Here is a 19394-nt window from a genome sequence, read left to right as displayed (position 1 = left end):
CCTCACTGCGTTGGGCGCATGCATTAAAGGCATAATATTCTTTGCACTATTATATTGTCTATTTCGTAAAACCAAAAACATTATCACTATTCTACCAGTGAAAAAGCAAAACCCAAAATCACCATCTACAGGATGAAAAACAAAACTCTTAAATATCACTTTTGATTGTCTGGCATTTTTATTTAAAACCTGCACAGTTGATTTACAGAAAACAAAGGACTGGTTTAAGTCTATTCATCAAAATGTGATGCGGAGACGCGTGGACTGGTTCCCTGACTTTAAATTGTATCTGTCCCTGCCTATGAAAGACGGCTCCTGACTCAACATTCACTGCAGAAACATTTTCGACCAAAAACATCCATTTTTGACCGGCTGGCATCAAAGTTTCATTCAAAAAAATCGGTATTTTCACAACAGATCGGCAGTTGCCATCGTTCAGTTTAAAGGAGAACAACCTGTGTCACAATGGCGACGCGAAGTTTGACGGAAATCTTCATTTTGATGCGAAACAATGCCAGCCAAAGTCGGCACATCTTTTCCGAGAATGTGAGTATTCATCAAGCGGGGTCGGGCCGGGTTGGCCGCGGGTCATGTAGCGGCGGCAACACGGCCGCATGCGCCGACGAATGCACGGTAAGTCCCGTGCTTTTACTCAAGCACCACACTCGCTTCTGCCGCATGCACTGTTTTCGTATTATCTTAGACGTGTGGCGTGTTGTGTGGTGTTTGACAAGCATGTGGACTTACTGTGTATACTCTTTCTTAAAATCTTGTCTTCTTGTCTGTGTTTTTGTTATGCGCCTATCAATTTTCCTCCCCCCTCCTCCTCCCCCTCCCACGCTGCCCAAAGGTCCAATGTCGGAAAACAATTGATAGGGGCATTATTCCCTGTAGGGGCGGGGAAAAATCCATACTGGATCACCACTTTACCTGCCACCAAACACATCAATTTTCACCTCACCTTGTCATGCTTGTGATTTCACCCAAGAAGAATCCAGGATTGCAGGAAGCTGTGTAAATGCGAAAAAAAATTAGGCAAAATATGTTTTTAGAGCACATTTTGGATGCACACGTCGTGCAGAACTAAGTTGAAGCAGCCGGTCAAAACTGATTGAAGTGTCTGGAAGACAGCGGTACGTTACGTTATACGCATGACATCGACAACCATGACAACGCATGAACCGGCCAATGATAGTGCAATACGTCATTATGAATATTCATTTTCTCATGAATATTTAGTTTATTTCAATGGATACTTCAAATATGTCCAAAGATTGATTATTGCAACAGCGATCATGCGCGGCCTAGCGGTTAAGAGTCTCGTGTTTCAAGTAAGTGTCCGCGGTTTGAATCTCGATGAAGTAAGTGACTGACTAATAAATAGGAATAAAGGAAAGGAGAAGATGAGAGTAGAGGAGGGAAAGTGGAGGCAATAACCATAAAGGATGCAACTTTTTTGGCGCTTGAAAATTAATTGAAAAAAAGTGGTACTCCAGTATGGATTTTTTTTTCCGAAGTCTTTTGTACTTGGCACCATTTGCAAGTAATGTGCCTATCAATTGTTTCTACCTCCTTTATACCCCCCCCCCCCCCCAACAGGCTGACGCACCCAAGAAGTGGGGATTGTCAGTTTTGAAGTGACACAACCCCCACCTATGGTGTAAAATAATAAAGTCATAATCCACATGAAAAACCTGACCAAACCCCAAAATGTTCCTTGGGTGCAATGCAAGAAGGGGGGGGGGGGGGGGGGGGGGGGGGGGGGGATGGGAAACTGATACGTGGGGTACCTGCTCTCCCTGGAAAGTTAAAGTACAAAACATGGGTGCTTGCACATTGAAATATTTTGGGGATAAAAGGGCCTCTCTAGGGCTGTACCAAATATGTACTGAATATTGAAATATACGAACAGCAGTTTTTGAATTAAAATATTCCAAAATGCGACTTGTCTCAAGAAGATGGATAAAAGTGTCCACAATATTATTTTAATCGTATATTAGTTGCATGTTTTTATATTTTTTCAAATGCAACACTTTTGGAGAAAACCACTTTTCTCACATGATTTCAAAGCTTCCGTGAGAAACACTGGCTCAAATTTCTTATTTAAAATATGTCAAATATCAGCAATTCCACTACCTCGAAAAATACATAAATGATGTTCTTTGTATTTAGCCGATTTTTTTTTTTAATAGTTCTGCTTTACTACCCTATTTTAACAGCCCCTACCCTAATTTGTTTTTGGGGAAAATACCCCTAAATCATCAATTACTGCATGTACCTTTACCCTTGACTACACACAAACACCTCCATATGATCGTACACACAAAAATTGGCCCCCCCCCCCAAAAAAAGTCCCTAATTACCTACCCTATTTTTAAATGCCATGTAATCGGAAGCAGAACCATTTTTTTGGGCCTTATTTGATAAGCTCTTTGTCAATTTTTGACAAGCGCAGATGCAGGCAAATCCCACACGTCGGCCAGTAAACCTTGGCCAGCGCATTTCAAATATTCAATCAAGTCCAAGTTGGAATAATCGCATACTAAATTATTCGAAAATGCCCCTTGGGATTTGAGTTGAATATGTATGTCAAATCCGATTAAAAAAGATGTAGGCCTATACGTGTCATTTTAGAAGAATGTTGAGGGTAAACGTTGAACGTACAATGCAAATGTTGACCTCAACATTATACAGGGTGTATCAAAACAAAAGGAAACCCAGATGTAAATGTAAATTATAGAAAATCTAATAAATATTTTTAAATGAGATAAAGATAATATGAAACGTCAATGTGTCCTCTTTCCAATAAAACCTTGATTGTGTGTCTGTGGCCATGGGTGACCTGAGGATTCGTTGTTATGCTGTCAAGGGTCAAAACCTGTACTGGTCCAAGTTTGACTTGGCTAAAACTGCTGGCTGGTTTGTTACGCAAAGGTTGAAATGGACTAGACTTCGTGCAGAGAGCTTTGTGTGGAAAGAGGTGGAGGCCACATTGAAGGCATTGGGCAATTAGGGGTTAACTTCAACAATGAGAGTGGTTAAATCACTGTAAAAATTGAACAAATTGTTTTAAAGAAAAAAAAAGATGTCTGCTTTCTTTGAATTAGGCCATTCCACATGCCCAGAATAGCAGTTACCCTTTTGCTCAAACTTGGCCCAGTGCAGGTTTTGACCCTTGACACAATAACAACAAATGCTTGGTCATCCGTGGCCATAGACACACATTCAAAGTGTCATTGGAAAGAGGACAAATTGGTGTTTCACATGATCGTTAACTTATTTGAAAATATTTATTAGATTTTATATAATTTACATTTACACCTGGGTTTCCTTTTTTTGATAAAACCCTGTAAGTGTATTTTCGTCCCCCACAGAGATTCTTAAAAAAATTCCTCCTTTTCCTTAAAATTCCCACTTCCTGCATTTTCTTTTGGCTCATGTTATTATTTCAATCAATAAATTCAATGTTTGCGGCAGCTGCTAACGTTACAACTGCCACCCCCCCCCCCAAAAAAAACCACCCCACACTTGTTCCTCTACATGTATTTCAGTTACTGATTAACCAAACTTCCGTTTATGTGTACATTGAGGATGCAATTGTTATTGATTTTAAACATACGGTGGGCAGTATTGTAATGATTTTTTTTCTCCCTGTTGACTTTCGTAGGTTCCAGATGATCGGATGGCTTTAGTCTCGGGCCTTTCCAGCGATCCGGATGCTGTCATTGGTGCTACCAAGATCTCCATCCCGCCAGAATGGTAAATATCCAGTGGACAATAGAGGGCGCTATGCAGTAGAGCAACTTGGCTCGCCATAGCCATCTTAAAATATATTAAACCTAGACCTAACGAGCTAGATGCTTTTACGTTGTGGGTGTCTGACCACAAAATGCTGCATCCTGTAAATGCCATATTCAATAATGAGCAAATGCTCATTGTGATCGTAAGAAAAACATGTGTCGTACAACCATCTCCATGTGTGTTTGATGCGCCCATGATGAACGTTCGAGTAACATATTATAGGCTGCGCTATTCGTTCATTCGTAGGTGTAAAACCCATACAGCTGAGTAGGCTGGTTCCCAGTCCCTTCTTTGTGCGCTGGACAGTGGAGGGGGCAAGGGAGGGGGCAGGAACCTGTCTGGAATTGAGAACTTGAAGCACTGTACCGGTTCGATTGTATTTTAAATGTTACCGCATGTGAAGAATCGTATATATCAGGAAGTGTTCTACATTGATAGAAATATACACCTCTGAAGTCAATTTAAGGATGGTTTAAATTTTGTTTTTTGTCTCTCCATATGTTTTCTGCAGGATCCATATATTGCCCCCCCCCCCAATCCCAACAAAAGCAGACCCAACTCGCTTTACTAACTTCCATCAAAATCCCACCAAATATATCATCTTTTGTAAAATTCAGGTGATTAAGTTTCACCATTCCGTCACCGTTTTCACGAAGAGGCGAATTTAGTATTTCGCTGTCTAAACAAACATTCGAGATAATCGCGTTTAAAGTTGGTCCTTTTTCATTTGACAATTTGAACTTAAAGATGCATAAAATATGCAAGATTTTGGTATCAGAGGAAAGAAGAGCTTCTAATCTTCCTAAATGTAGCAAACTTTAAGAAAAATAAGTGATTAGTTTTGCAGAATTAATCATTTAAGAGAAGTGGCTGTTCGTGAAAACGAAAAAAAAGACCAGTTAGCAAATTTGCCCCTTCGTGAAAACGCTAAAGTGACTACGCGCAGATTTCGCCCTTCTGCGGTCTGAGTCAATGCATTTTTTGTACAGTACGCGCAGATTCTGCCCCACTGCGCATGCGCCTTGAAATTCGCCCCTTCGTGAAAACGTTTTATTGCACGCGCATGGAATTCGCCGTTTCGTGATATATTGTATTACAATGTATTTATTTACTGAAAATTTATTAATACCTTAGAGTGCGGAAATTCGCCCCTTCGTGAAAATGCAAAACGGCACTTTTGGCAAATTCGCCCATCCGTTAATTAGGTTAATTAAGATTTTAATTAATTTTTTGAAAGTATAGCCTCACCAGGTTCTAGATATTGATATCTTTATTAATTTTCACACAAAAAACAAATTTTGAAAAACAGACGATTTTCATGAAATTCGCCCCTTCGTGAAAACGGTGACGATTCAGCATAAGCATTTTTTGCAGACAGCTTGGAAGGATGACCTTTTTAAAAGTTCCCTTTGCCTTTCTATCCCACTGTTTTAGGGTTGATGCTGTTGAAGAAATCTCTTACGATACAACAAGAATACAACAGAAGAGTAAGTAACAAGGGGACCCAATCACTGAACTAGTCTGTGCATGTTGTATCTACACACCGATGCTCGTTCCGTATTTGTGGGGACCACACACCTAATAAGTGATAGTTAGTGTGGGGACCAAAGATGCAGTAGGGACAGTTGCCCTGAATGCAATGCTGTAGATGAGCTGTATCATGGTGCGCGCACCGAATGCCATAGCTAGCTTATTACCCGGCCGACTCCATATTCACGGCGAAACCCCGATCCATCGCACGCACAAAGCCTGCAGTGCATATTGTAGGTACATGTATACACTGTCGACTGTACTGTACATGCACATGCACTGCCCCCATAGTGAGAGTCCCAGCCTGTGCAAACTTGGGTGTACATGTACATGTGCGAGTCACCTCGGATCACAGCCTTGCTTGGGCCAAAAAAAAAAAGTCTCCGGTTTCTGGTATGGAGCTTGCCCAAAAAGTGGTGCGGCGACGCGGCTTTTTTTTTTTTTTTACCTGATTTTTTTGCTTCAAATGTCGGCTGATGACTGCAAATGGTGCCCGACTAAACTTAGTGCAAATATATGGGAGTCCAGAGAGGCCATATAAAGTTTATTCTCGACCATAACCCAATCTAAAAACACGTTAAAATTGTGCAGCAGCAGGATTCCAGTCAAATCAGTGAGTTTGGCGGTTTTGAGACATCATCTTTCATTGAAAAAAAAAAATTTTTCATTTTGCCGACGCGCATGGCTACGGCGACGCGCGCGCATACCAGAAAACGGAGACTTATTTTTTTTGGCCTTATTCAGTACCTGAAGGTTTTATGTTTTTCTTGACTTTACGTCGGAAATTCATGAAAATTAGGGGGGAGGGGTGAGTGGGTATGCAAATTATCCAGGTATGAATAATGTACGTTTCTCAACGGCCAATCACGTCACAGATCAATAATTGTTGGTTTGGAAACCCAACGTCGGTGCGCGCGTGACGTGGCCCAGGCCATGTTTTTAAACAGCGCGGCATATCCAATCAAGGGCCAATCAGATCCTGTTCGATCACAAGCAGCTCATTCTCATTAACCTAACAGCAAAACCAGTAAGTTACAGTCGAATCAAGGCTGTTGGGGGAGACAGGCTGTGGCTCCATATGGGGCAGTACTGCGCGTGTGAATGCATTGTGGGCTTTGTTTGTACAACGGATTCGGGTTGGCCGTGTGTGCGGACATGGAGCCCGTTAAGCTATGGCCAGAGATGCCCGCAAGCTGATACAGCACATACACAGCCTTGCATTCAAGGCAATAGTGACAGTGGCAATGTCCACAACTCGGACAAAAGTTTCCTAAACATTAAAGGGAAAATACAACATTTGCAAACATCAAAAAATAAAACTACCAAATCATTTTGAAATACCTTGCTGGACTGTTAGTGAATGACAGTGTAAAGCATCCTGTAAAATCATGGCACCTGGTATACTGTCATTTTCAAGACAAGTGGTATTTTTGTATCAATTTCCAACGCTGGTCGGCCGACCAGCGTTGGAAAAAATTGGCTTTTTTTCAAATACTGGCCCCAATTGACCATCGTACTTGTTTGCAATCGATTACACACCTATGAACGGGTACAAGCCAGCTAGACTGGTTCCGTGACCTTACAATTCCCCAATGTATGTTAACTGCTTTGTTTCTTCTTATATGGAGTCAGGGAACCAGACTACAGGAAAATGATTGTTTTTCTTGGTTTTATAGCATTTTCGAACCCAAAACCTCAAAAAAGTCAGTGTAACTATATTTGCTATATATTTCCAACCCCCAATTCCATCCATTTCTGAAAAAAATTACAGTAAAAGCAAATGATGTATATTCCCTTTAAGAAACTTCCCCACAAAACAGTCCTTGTAATGCAGACTGTTTTCCGTGAGTAGTTACTCATCAATACTGTTCATGCACAGAGTCTGTAGATCATTATTATTCACTTCAGGATATCTTTAGGATGAGTGGGATTCGACCAAAGGTTCACATGTATTAATAGGTTATTTTTTTCCCCCATTTTTCTTGTTTTCAGTAAAGGAACTAGCCGCCTTGCATGACAAGCATCTAACCAGACCAACGTTAGATGACAGTATGGAGGAAGAACATGCTATTGAAATTGCCACTCAAGAAATCACACAGGTAAAACACATATATTTGTCCAATGATGGTTCAGCCGGACCATTGTTGGAAAATAATTTTAAAAAAATCTACTTTTCTTGAAAATGACAACATACCGGGTGCAACGATTTCACTGGATGCTTGGGACTATTGTTTACTTACAATCAAGTAAGGTATTTCATAATAATTGGTAGTTTCATTTTTAAATGTTTGCAAATGTTGCGCATGACCTTTAAATCGATCCTTTGTCCTGTCCACAGATGTTCCACAGGTGTCAAAGGGCTATTCAAGCCATCGGCGGCAAGAGCAGATCAGCGTCGGGTCAGGAGCAGAAAGTCACAAAGAACATCATGGGATCGTTAGCTGGCAGGCTACAAGAACTCTCCATCAACTTTAGGAAATCACAGTCTAGTTATCTAAAACGTGAGTGCCGTTTCGGTTGTACTTTCTTTGTTTCAAATACTGGTTCTGCTTCTGTTTGTCAATGTAGTGGTAGAAGTTATGTCTGGCAAGGGCCAGCGTGGCCTATCAGGCCGGCATCTATCTTTGGTTAAAACGAATGAAACGACTAAGAATATTTCTATTCCCCCTGGACTGGATGCTAGTCCATCACAGGTTACTCACCAGCTAATGCCGGTGTAGCGTGAATATCCAACTCCATGAAATATGGACTTGTTGGTAGTATTGCGCATGCGTAAGCTGATAATAGCCTATTATTAGGCCTATTTATAGGAGAGTGACCTGTCATGTGCGAGGGATTAATAATAGGAAAAAGGAGTCAGATTTTCATAGGATTCAGATTTTCATATGACACCGGTGCCCATTTATACTCGTTGGAGAGTCCCAGTAATGGTGGAAAGCCAGTAATCACAAAAAGATGGCAACCTGGATTGGTCTATAAGAACCTGTCGTGTAGTAAGAGTTGAAGTATCTCAGAATTGATGATGTAGCTCCAAAAATAAAACTTTAAAGGGAATATACAACATTTGCAAACATCAAAAAACAAAACTACCAAATTTGTATAAAATACCTTACTAGAATGTTGGTAAATGACAGTCTAAAGCATCCTGTAAAATTATGGCACATGGTGTGAAATCATTTTCAAGAAAAGTGGTATTTTTGTATCAATTACCAACGATGGTCGGCCGACCACCGTTGGAAAAGCCTAACTCAGGGGTGTGAAATTTCAGCTTTAAAGCTGATTTCAGCTTTTTTGTGTGTTGGATTTCAGCATTTTTTCAGCTTTTTCTCTCACTTGCTGTGTACAAAAGTATAAGAGATTTCAAAAGTTCAGCTTTTTTACACCTTTTTTTCAGCCGTTTTCAGCTATTTTTTTCAGTGGTCACTCACACCCCTGCTAACTATTGTTCAACTTCTGCTTCAAATTTACCATATTTTTTTCATTCCAAATTTGGTTTGCTATTGGTTACATGTTCATGAACAGTTGCAGGCCAGCTAGACTGGTTCCCTTACCTTACAATTTTCCGGCATCTATAAATTGATCCATTTCATCTTTTTGTGGAGTCAGGGAACCAGACTACTTGAAAACTTGTGTTTTCTTTGTTTTTCTAGCATTTTCGAACACAAAACTTCAAACATGTCAGTGTCATAGTTAATATTTGATCTATTATAACCCCTCAAATAGTTCATTTCTGGAAATTACAGTAAAAACAAATTATGTACGTGTACATTCCCTTTAACCTTGTTTTATGGTGTTTATTTGCAGGAATGAAGAGTAGAGAGGAGCGATCCAAACATTTCTTCGACACCAACCTTTCTCCTGGCAGTGCAATCATGACAGAAGAGGACATCATGGAGGACGATCTGTTGTATGATAGGGTGAGTTTGCTGTTTTTTAAACCGAGGCACAATTCCAGCTTTGGCCTCGGGAAAGTTAATCCCCTGACTGGGGCAACTCTGGCGCAGTGTGGATCAACAGTGTGCTTCAGGAATATTGAATTCTGTAATATGAGGCCTGCGTTTCTGAGTATTTGGTTTGGACATTAAGAGCTTCTAAATGATCCTGAAGCCAGCGATGAAGCCGAAGTTGGAACAAAGCCAGTTTTTTGCAAACCTCCATGATATGGGTTAGGCCATGTCCAAAATATTTTGGCTGCGGCTTGAATTTACACACGAGTCTATGGTAGCGGCTGCAGCCACTTCCCATTGACTCGTGTGTAATTTCAAGCCGTAGCCAAGTAATTTGGACACGGCTTATATTGCCTTACAGAAATATATTGTGTAGACTCTGTGTTTGACAAGAGAGGGCACTTTGACACCTACCAATGATATCCTGTGTGAACCTTTAGCACTTGATATTGGCACTTTGCCAGGTTACACTCCTTGTTCAAATAATTTACCAGATGAGGCAGCCTCGACTCCATGGGCGCGTGCACGTTCCTTCACTAACCCCTGGCCGTGATGTACACGTAAACGATGCTGACTGGCTATTCAGAGCGTACTGCGCGGGCATTTCAAAGATTGCACACCGGGCGCGCCCATAATGCGCTCGGGTGCTTTGCACATCACGTCACGTACGAATATTCAAAACTGCGCGATGCCTGTATGATATGGATTATGGCAGCCTCGTTTTTCGCTAAAAAAACACCCTGTATCTGCAGTTGTAAAGGGACGAAAGGGGTACGTACCTTTAATACAAATCTTTGCTAAATAACGCAACGTCCAAACCTTATGTTTGAAAGCATTGATTCTTCAAAAACACAACTTTCAACATTTTAAAGATGGCGTCGGCGCGTAAAACGGATAAACTGCAGCCTAATTATAATGTGCCATATTTTGACACATTTAAATTACACAATTCACGGGGTTGAGATCCCGCAAGGCATGATGGGAAACAACATGGCGCAGCAAGATCTCGTACCCATGGGAACGAGGTTGCAGATGAGGCAACTAGACTAGTTCCCTGCCATTCTATTATCATTCAGTCTGTAAATACAGACTGAATTGATGGAGGTGGGAACCAGACTGCAGAGGAGGGGTTTGTGCAGAACATTAAATCGTGTCTATAGTTGGGTGCGGACATCCGGATTTTTTTACATTGGCTTATCTAGCTCCCAGACCTATGTTCTTGAAACTCAATGGTGCTTGAGTCTGGAGTGCTGAATGGTAACACATAGCAACCGATGAAAACTGGTGTGCAAATGAATAGATGTTTTCATCGAATGACATCAGCCTGCCCCCACCTATTGACCTATCGCGGTAGAATCGCCTGAGAATCGTGCCAACGCAGCTTGTGAAATATTTTCAAATTACATGATATACAAATGGACGCGGAACCAACTTTAGTGTTCAAAACTCCCTAGGGTCGTCTAAGGGACGTGGCTAACTTGCAAACGGCGATAGGTCAATTGTGACACAACATTTGTTTTTGCCTCTCTCTTGGTTTTTTTCAGCGTTGTGGAGGTATTTTTCCAAAGAGACAATCTGTCTGGAAACTAAAGGTGTTTAACTGCCTAATGTTTTTTATTGTGTTACACAGGGATTCACCGATGTACAAATGCAGATGGTCGAGGAGAACTCGGCATTTGTCCAACAGAGGGAAAAGGAAATCACGCACATTGTACAGTCCATCGTAGACTTGAATGAGATCTTTAGAGACCTAGCCTCTATGGTGGTAGAGCAGGTAAGCAGATGATTTAATCGTAAAATTTGACTTTTGTGGATGAGTCACAACTAGACTCTGTCCATAGAGCTATATTAAATTACTAGAGCGCTAACTCCTCATTCTTGCGCGCAGAGACGCTTTGAAGCCGTCCTGGGCGCAGACATTTTGAATTCATGTGCGTGTTTGTAGAACATAATGAAATTAGATGGATTGAATTTTGAAAGTGTACATGCAACGCGCAAGTAGAACACAAGCAAACAACTTAAGCGCGTCATTGGCGGTTCAAAAAAACATGACGGCAAAAAGCATCTGCAGCGAATACGCGCACGCGTTGCGCTGTTTGCGTAGAGCAAAATGACACGCTCATTTGCTGATCGTGCGTTTCGGGTTTGGGCGTATTGGCTTCGATAACGCACCGGTATGGAATACAAACGCAGATATGCAAATAGCCGTACAAAATTTCTAGGTCTCCATAGGTTTGTGCACAAACATGGATGCGCCCAGCAGGCTTTGTACACGAAGTTAGCGCTCTAGTAATTTAATATAGCTCTATGACTCTGTCTGGCTTGGCGGCATGAAAGAACAAAACAATTGTTGATTGCTGTGATCTGGGACATGGTGTTTACATTCTTAAGGATGCATGACACCCCCGTCAGTGCTGGTCCTTTTACGGCAAACAATAACGGCAATAGGGCACACAGCCTGAATCAGGCCAGTGCTGGCCCTTTTACGACAAACCATAATGGCAAGACGGTACAGAGCCCGAGTCTTGCCAGTGCTGGCCCTCTTACGACAAACCATAACGGCAAGACGATACAGAGCCTGAATCGGGCCAGTGCCGGCCCTCTTACAACAAACCGTAGTGGCATGTCGGTACAGCGCCTGAATCGCTGAATCGGGCCAGTGCCAGCCGTCTTTCAACAAACCATAACGGCACGTTGGTACAGGGCAAGTGTCGGCCCTCTTAGGACAAGCCATAACGGCAAGACGGTACAGAGCCTGAATCGGGCCAGTGCCGGCCCTCTTACAACAAACCATAGTGGCATGTCGGTACAGTGCCTGAATCGCTGAATCGGGCCAGTGCCAGCCATCTTTCAACAAACCATAACGGCACGTCGGTACAGGGCAAGTGCCGGCCCTCTTACGACAAACCATAATGGCAAGACGGTACAGAGCCTGAATCGGGCAAGTGCCGACCCTCTTACAACAAACCATAGTGGCATGTCGGTACAGGGCAAGTGCCGGCCCTCTTACAACAAACCATAATGGCACGTCGGTACAGGGCAAGTGCCGGCCCTCTTACGACAAACCATAATGGCAAGACGGTACAGAGCCGGAGTCTGGCCAGTGCTGGCCCTCTTACGACAAACCATAATGGCAAGACTGTACAGGGCCTGAATCGGGCAAGTGCCGGCCCTCTTACAACAAACCATAGTGGCATGTCGGTACAGCGCCTGAATCGCTGAATCGGGCCAGTGCCAGCCGTCTTTCAACAAACCATAACAGCACGTCAGTACAGGGCAAGTGCCGGCCCTCTTACGACAAACCATAACGGCAAGACGGTACAGAGCCTGAATCGGGCAAGTGCCAGCCCTCTTACAACAAACCATAGTGGCATGTCGGTACAGCGCCTGAATCGCTGAATCGGGCCAGTGCCAGCCGTCTTTCAACAAACCATAACGGCACGTCGGTACAGGACAAGTGCCGGCCCTCTTACAACAAACCATAACGGCAAGACAGTACAGAGCCTGAATCGGACAAGTGCCGGCCCTCTTACAACAAGCCATAATGGCAAGACGGTACAGAGCCTGAATCGGGCAAGTGCCGACCCTCTTACAACAAACCATAGTGGCATGTCGGTACAGGGCAAGTGCCGGCCCTCTTACAACAAACCATAATGGCACGTCGGTACAGGGCAAGTGCCGGCCCTCTTACGACAAACCATAATGGCAAGACGGTACAGAGCCGGAGTCTGGCCAGTGCTGGCCCTCTTACGACAAACCATAATGGCAAGACTGTACAGGGCCTGAATCGGGCAAGTGCCGGCCCTCTTACAACAAACCATAGTGGCATGTCGGTACAGCGCCTGAATCGCTGAATCGGGCCAGTGCCAGCCGTCTTTCAACAAACCATAACAGCACGTCAGTACAGGGCAAGTGCCGGCCCTCTTACGACAAACCATAACGGCAAGACGGTACAGAGCCTGAATCGGGCAAGTGCCAGCCCTCTTACAACAAACCATAGTGGCATGTCGGTACAGCGCCTGAATCGCTGAATCGGGCCAGTGCCAGCCGTCTTTCAACAAACCATAACGGCACGTCGGTACAGGACAAGTGCCGGCCCTCTTACAACAAACCATAACGGCAAGACAGTACAGAGCCTGAATCGGACAAGTGCCGGCCCTCTTACAACAAGCCATAATGGCAAGACGGTACAGAGCCTGAATCGGGCAAGTGCCAACCCTCTTACGACAAGCCATAATTAACGGCAAGACAGTACAGAGCCTGAATCGGGCAAGTGCCGGCCCTCTTACGACAAACCATAACGGCAAGACGGTACAGAGGCTGAGTTAAAGGGAAAATACAACATTTGCAAACATCAAAAAATAAAACTACCAAATCATTTTGAAATACCTTGCTGGACTGTTAGTGAATGACAGTGTAAAGCATCCTGTAAAATCATGGCACCTGGTATACTGTCATTTTCAAGAAAAGTGCTATTTTTGTATCAATTTCCAACGCTGATCGGCCGATCAGTGTTGGAAAAAAACTGTTTTTTTCTTCAAATACTGGCCCCAATTGACCATCGCACTTGTTTGCAATCGATTACACACCTATGAACGGGTGACAAGCCAGCTAGACTGGTTCCCTGACCTTACAATTCCCCAATGTATGTAAACTGCTCTGTTTCTTCTTATATGGAGTCAGGGAACCAGACTACAGGAAAATGATTGTTTTTCTTGGTTTTTATAGCATTTTCGAACCCAAAACCTCAAAAAGTCAGTGTAACTATATTTGCTATATATTTCCAACCCCCCAATTCCATCCATTTCTGAAAATTACAGCAAAAGCAAATGATGTATATTCCCTTTAAGCCAGTGCCTGCCCTCTTACGACAAACTATAACGGCTAGACTGCAGAGAGCCTGAATCGGGCCAGTGCTGGTCCTCTTACAACAAATCATAAAGGCAAGACAGTACAGAGCCTGAATCGGGCCAGTGCTGGTCCTCTTACAACAAACGATAACGGCTAGACTGCAGAGAGCCTGAATCAGGCCAGTGCTGGTCCTCTTACAACAAAGCATAAAGGCAAGACAGTACAGAGCCTGAATCGGGCCAGTGCTGGTCCTCTTACAACAAACGATAACGGCTAGACTGCAGAGAGCCTGAATCAGGCCAGTGCTGGTCCTCTTACAACAAATCATAAAGGCAAGACAGTACAGAGCCTGAATCGGGCCAGTGCTGGTCCTCTTACAACAAATCATAAAGGCAAGACAGTACAGAGCCTGAATCGGGCCAGTGCTGGTCCTCTTACAACAAATCATAAAGGCAAGACAGTACAGAGCCTGAATCGGGCCAGTGCTGGTCCTTTTACAACAAATCATAAAGGCAAGACAGTACAGAGCCTGAATCGGACCAGTGCTTGTCCTCTTACAACAAATCATAAAGGCAAGACAGTACAGAGCCTGAATCGGGCCAGTGCTTGTCCTCTTACAACAAACCATAAAGGCAAGACAGTACAGAGCCTGAATCGGGCCAGTGCTTGTCCTCTTACAACAAACCATAAAGGCAAGACAGTACAGAGCCTGAATCGGGCCAGTGCTTGTCCTCTTACAACAAATCATAAAGGCAAGACAGTACAGAGCCTGAATCGGACCAGTGCTTGTCCTCTTACAACAAATCATAAAGGCAAGACAGTACAGAGCCTGAATCGGACCAGTGCTTGTCCTCTTACAACAAATCATAAAGGCAAGACAGTACAGAGCCTGCATCGGGCCAGTGCTGGTCCTTTTACAACAAACGATAACGGCTAGACTGCAGAGAGCCTGAATCGCGCCAGTGCTGGTCCTTTTACAACAAATCATATAGGCAAGACTTTACAGAGCCTGAATCGGACCAGTGCTTGTCCTCTTACAACAAATCATAACGGCAAGACGGTACAGAGCCAGAGTCAGGTCAGTACTGGTCCTTTTACAACAAACCATAATGGCAAGGTATGTCTTAAGAGGGTTGGCACTGGTCCGATTCAGGCGCCATGTTTCCCTCGGTTGTAAAAAATATCACAGCAGTGAACAGTTGTTAAATATTGAGTGTATGTACATTGACATAATTGCAGGCATGCTGTTCCTAACTGACTGGTGTTTGACTGTAACTTGCTTGAGGTCATTGTTGAACAGGGATATTAAATGTTTTTCCGTTTCACTGATATGTGATTGTACAGAGACAGAAAACAAACCTTGATTTTTCTTTTGTTGTTTTGACCAGGGCACAGTACTAGATAGAATAGATTACAACATTGAGAAGACAGCTACCAAAGTTGAGCAAGGTTTAAAACAACTCCAAAAGGTAGGATATACCGGCTGCACGGCTCTGGGTACTACAGTTATGAAGTCATTGAAAACATCACCCATGCTCACTCCAACTTCAGCAGTGGTTGAACTAGAAGTGGTTTTGAAAAGTTGAACAAAGAAATTGACTGGAGCGGGGCTTGAACCTGCGACCTCTGGGGCGTTTTCGAATCCCTGTTCTTGACAACACGCGTGTAACACGAGAACGTGTTCTCGAGCTGGTTGTTACGAACGCGCGGGTGCGTGTCGCATCGATATAAAGCAATGCAAAATGGCCGACAATCGTCTGAATTGTACTTAGGCCTATTCCAAATGAACGAGGACGACTGTTGCAAAACCGGAAATGCTGGGATGAAATTGCAGACCTGCACTATAATGGTATTCTTATTCCAATCATTAGGGTATTTATAGCAAAAAAAAAAAAAAAACGAATCTGCACAGTCCGCCATTTTGTTCAAGCTGCACCTCGCCGAACCCTCCATCAACCGGGGACTGAAAAAATTGATCTGCGAACGCCCTCTCGGGTCTGTTCGTCACGTTCGAGACCGCTGTTCTCGTGTCGGGTTAACCCAAGTGTTGTCAAGAACAGGGATTCGAAAACGCCCTCGGATTACCGTTCTGGTGCTCTACCAACTGAGCTATCCAGCCCTATGTTGGCGGTCCCCCAATTAGTCAATATCTTTGTTCGAGGGGGGCTGTCAGAAGCCATAAGCCAGTATACCATTTAGCCAGGGATTCATACAGCCAGTATACCATACAGCCAGGGATCACGCCCCTTTTGCCATTTCCCAGGTTTGTATCGTGACTTTGGGCTTGATCCCTGGCTGTATGGTGTACTGCTTTATGGCTTCTGACTAGCGCCCCTCGAACAAAGATGTGGACTAATTGGGGAACCGACAACATAGGGCTGGATAGCTCAGTTGGTACAGCACCGGAACGGTTATTGGGAACTCGCAGGTTCAAGCCCCGCTCCAGTCAATTTCTTTGTTCAACTTTTCAATTGTTATAGTTCACCAAGTCATTTCCCCTGTGTGGTTCATTTGAAAAATTTAGAAGTGGTTTTGTTAACTGTGGAGATCGTTGTAATAATTATTGTTATAAGATTGAATTTTGCGTCGGGGTGATATAAATCAAATTAGGTTTTTGCCCTACACCGACGTTTAAACACTGTATACTCAGTGTGTTACCTCCCGAGTGAAAGATGGGAAAAAAGGAGGAGCAGGAGGTCGTGGGTTCGAGTCCCACCGAGTGATTTTTTCAAACTTCCACTCGGGAGGTAACACACTGAGTATACAGTGTTTAAACGTCAGTGCAGGGCAAAAACCTAATTTGATTTATATCACCCCGACGCAAAATTCCATCTTATAATTGTTTACGCGGTACCTGCTGCTATGTACATCAGATTCGAACCAGCCAACCGATCCAGTTAGCTCAGTGGTCGAGTGGTAAGACATCTGCACTAGAAAGCAGGAGGTCGTGGGTTCGAGTCCCACCCGAGTGATTTTTTCCAACTTTCACTCGGGAGGTAACACACTGAGTATACAGTGTTTAAACGTCGGTGCAGGGCAAAAACCTAATTTGAATAATTATTGTTGTTGAATTCTTTATTTTAAATGATACCAAATGCCTCAACATTGCACTGTAGCTCAGAGACCTGACAAAACTTATAGACAAATGGACACATTTTTACAGTTTGAGAGGTGGAAGAAAAACCAAAGAAAAATGTTCAAGAGAAACCAGTGGAATCAGGAACATGTAGGGATCCAATCCACATCAATCTAATCCATATGTTACTTGGGGAATTGAACCCCTGTTGCAGGTTGATGAAGACGCTGTGTTAAAATGATTTAATCATTCACTTAAAAGACCAAAGTCTCCAGTTGTTTTTTCAGGATTTGTTAAAAGCGCCAAGGCACTGTGTTGCTCACAAACCAGAAGAGACCCGTTGAGAATTGACAAAGAAAAAAAAAATGTGAAGGTTAAAGTCATTAAAAACTAGAAACACATTTTATAAGATAGGGGCCGAAAATCTAAGCCACATGTCTGTCTAGGAAAAGATCTAACCCGGGTCACAGAGGTGGAAGGTGAGGAAAGTACCACTGTGCCAAAACTGTCTCCACTTCTTTTCTTTATCTCCGTATTTCAGGCCGAGAAGTACCAAAAGAAGAATCGGAAGATGTTGATCATCATGATCTTATCGGTCATCCTCATCGTTCTCATCATCATCCTCATTGCGACCAAGTTTAGGTGATACCTGCTCCCTCCCGGCTCAGATCAACAAGGAGAACCAGTCTTGCCAAAGTCTACAGCTAAAAACATTTAACTTCCGAAGATGATACAATGCATGATGAAGATGTGATCAGATTTAAACTGTCAGCTGCACATTATTTCTTTCTGAGAACATGTTAACTGGATATGTCGAGTAGTTTAAAATATGTTTTGCTGAGATGTTTAACAGCACTCCACGTGAGGATAAAGATTAAGCTACGATCGTAACGTCAGGCCCGCTAAATTTTTGCCGGAATTCAAAGTTTCAAACTGCTGTTAGAGTAAACTTGCTGACAAGCATGATTAACACTTTCAGTGGTCAGTCTACTGTGTGATGGTCCTTTGTAGACTCCTCTACGAGGTGGTGCTGCATTCTGTCAAGGTGCGCCTGGAAAAGAGTCTACATGAAATGCACGCCATTTTTTTGTGTGGTTTACCTGTGTGCTTCATTCTACAAGGATTTATGTGATCCCCGTGAGGATTTCACATTAAGAACACCAGCACGTCTCTTGGAAAAATCCTGCCCCCTGACTGCGTTTTGTGTGGGAACAGAATCCGTAGTGACACCGATCCTCTGTTGTATTGTTATTATACTCAGTATTAAAAATTCGAAAGATGCTTTTTCTCAGTGATGTCTGATGCTGCAACGCGTGCTTCACGCCCAGAGATTTTGCGCAAAATTTGGAGAACCTTCTTATTATCATCGTGATGCAAGATCAACTCACCAAATTAAAATCACCTGGAACTCGTCCTGCGATCCAAAGCTGTTAACTTTTCTAAGAAGACCCTGACGTGATGACGTGCTACAACAAACTGTTCCTCAGTTTTACTCAAGGATGCAAGCTTGGACCATCTTGGTTACCATGGAGATTGTTTCAACTTTCCTTTAGCGTTTCCCCAACCCTGGTTCGCAGCGTGACCAATAGGATGCGCAGAATTTAAGAGGTATGTTCGTTTAAGCTCTGCATGTTCAGATCTGCCACGCCTCGCCATGTAACATCCTCAATAACATTAAACAAAACTTCATTCCTTGCCTAATGCATTCCAGAAAGAACAGCAGTGTTTTAATTCATTTCCATCACTTCTTCGAAAAAGGGAACCCCACAACATGTAATTTGTGTAGTGTTCATCGTTTTACACTACAAGTAAACTCCGGCTAGGTCGGCACTCTCTGGACCCGAGAATTGGTGACGACTTAACGCGAATGCCGATATCTGCTGTAAGTCATCATTTTGCCGACTTACATGAATGGTCTTTGCACACATGATTCATTGCACTAATTGGCTTCGATTTACCCTGGATTATCTCCTTAATGCTTGAGTTGAATCCAGCAAATTAATCCTCGAATTGTATCATCACGTTTGGGGTATTGATAGTGGAGACCACGATACATATGTACGTGCACAGTAACAAATTAAATGTGTGCGTGGTCCGGTACGCACGCATTGACTGCAGCACAGCACCAGTCATTCAATAAGACGACCCCCCTAAATGGACAGCGCGCATGCGTACAGCCTAGAGGGGGT

The 19394-nt window shown here is 43.2% G+C and overlaps 1 protein-coding gene across 1 annotated transcript; it reads left to right on the top strand.

The window, feature by feature from the left end:
* The first annotated feature begins 307 nt into the window (after positions 1-307).
* On the top strand, positions 308-18183 carry LOC119739454 (syntaxin-16-like). The gene is made up of 9 exons (XM_038214417.1): positions 308-546; positions 3668-3759; positions 5236-5288; positions 7324-7430; positions 7670-7832; positions 9136-9248; positions 10909-11052; positions 15518-15598; positions 17747-18183. The coding sequence occupies exons 1-9, from the start codon at positions 466-468 to the stop codon at positions 17849-17851; spliced, it is 939 nt and encodes a 312-aa protein (XP_038070345.1). The 5' UTR covers positions 308-465; the 3' UTR covers positions 17852-18183.
* The last annotated feature ends 1211 nt before the right edge of the window (positions 18184-19394 follow it).

This window comes from Patiria miniata, unplaced genomic scaffold, assembly GCF_015706575.1.
Source record: "Patiria miniata isolate m_02_andy unplaced genomic scaffold, ASM1570657v1 HiC_scaffold_30, whole genome shotgun sequence".
Classification (NCBI taxonomy): domain Eukaryota; kingdom Metazoa; phylum Echinodermata; class Asteroidea; order Valvatida; family Asterinidae; genus Patiria; species Patiria miniata.
This window is presented reverse-complemented; position numbering and strand designations above follow the sequence as displayed.

What these genes read in the sequence shown, in the direction of transcription:
- LOC119739454 (XM_038214417.1), top strand. Translation starts at nt 466, where the DNA reads ATGGCGACGCGAAGTTTGACGGAAATCTTCATTTTGATGCGAAACAAT. An exon ending in CCTCTATGGTGGTAGAGCAG is followed by an intron (nt 11,053 to 15,517) that starts GTAAGCAGATGA and finishes TGTTTTGACCAG; the next exon opens with GGCACAGTACTAGATAGAAT. An exon ending in GTTTAAAACAACTCCAAAAG is followed by an intron (nt 15,599 to 17,746) that starts GTAGGATATACC and finishes TCCGTATTTCAG; the next exon opens with GCCGAGAAGTACCAAAAGAA.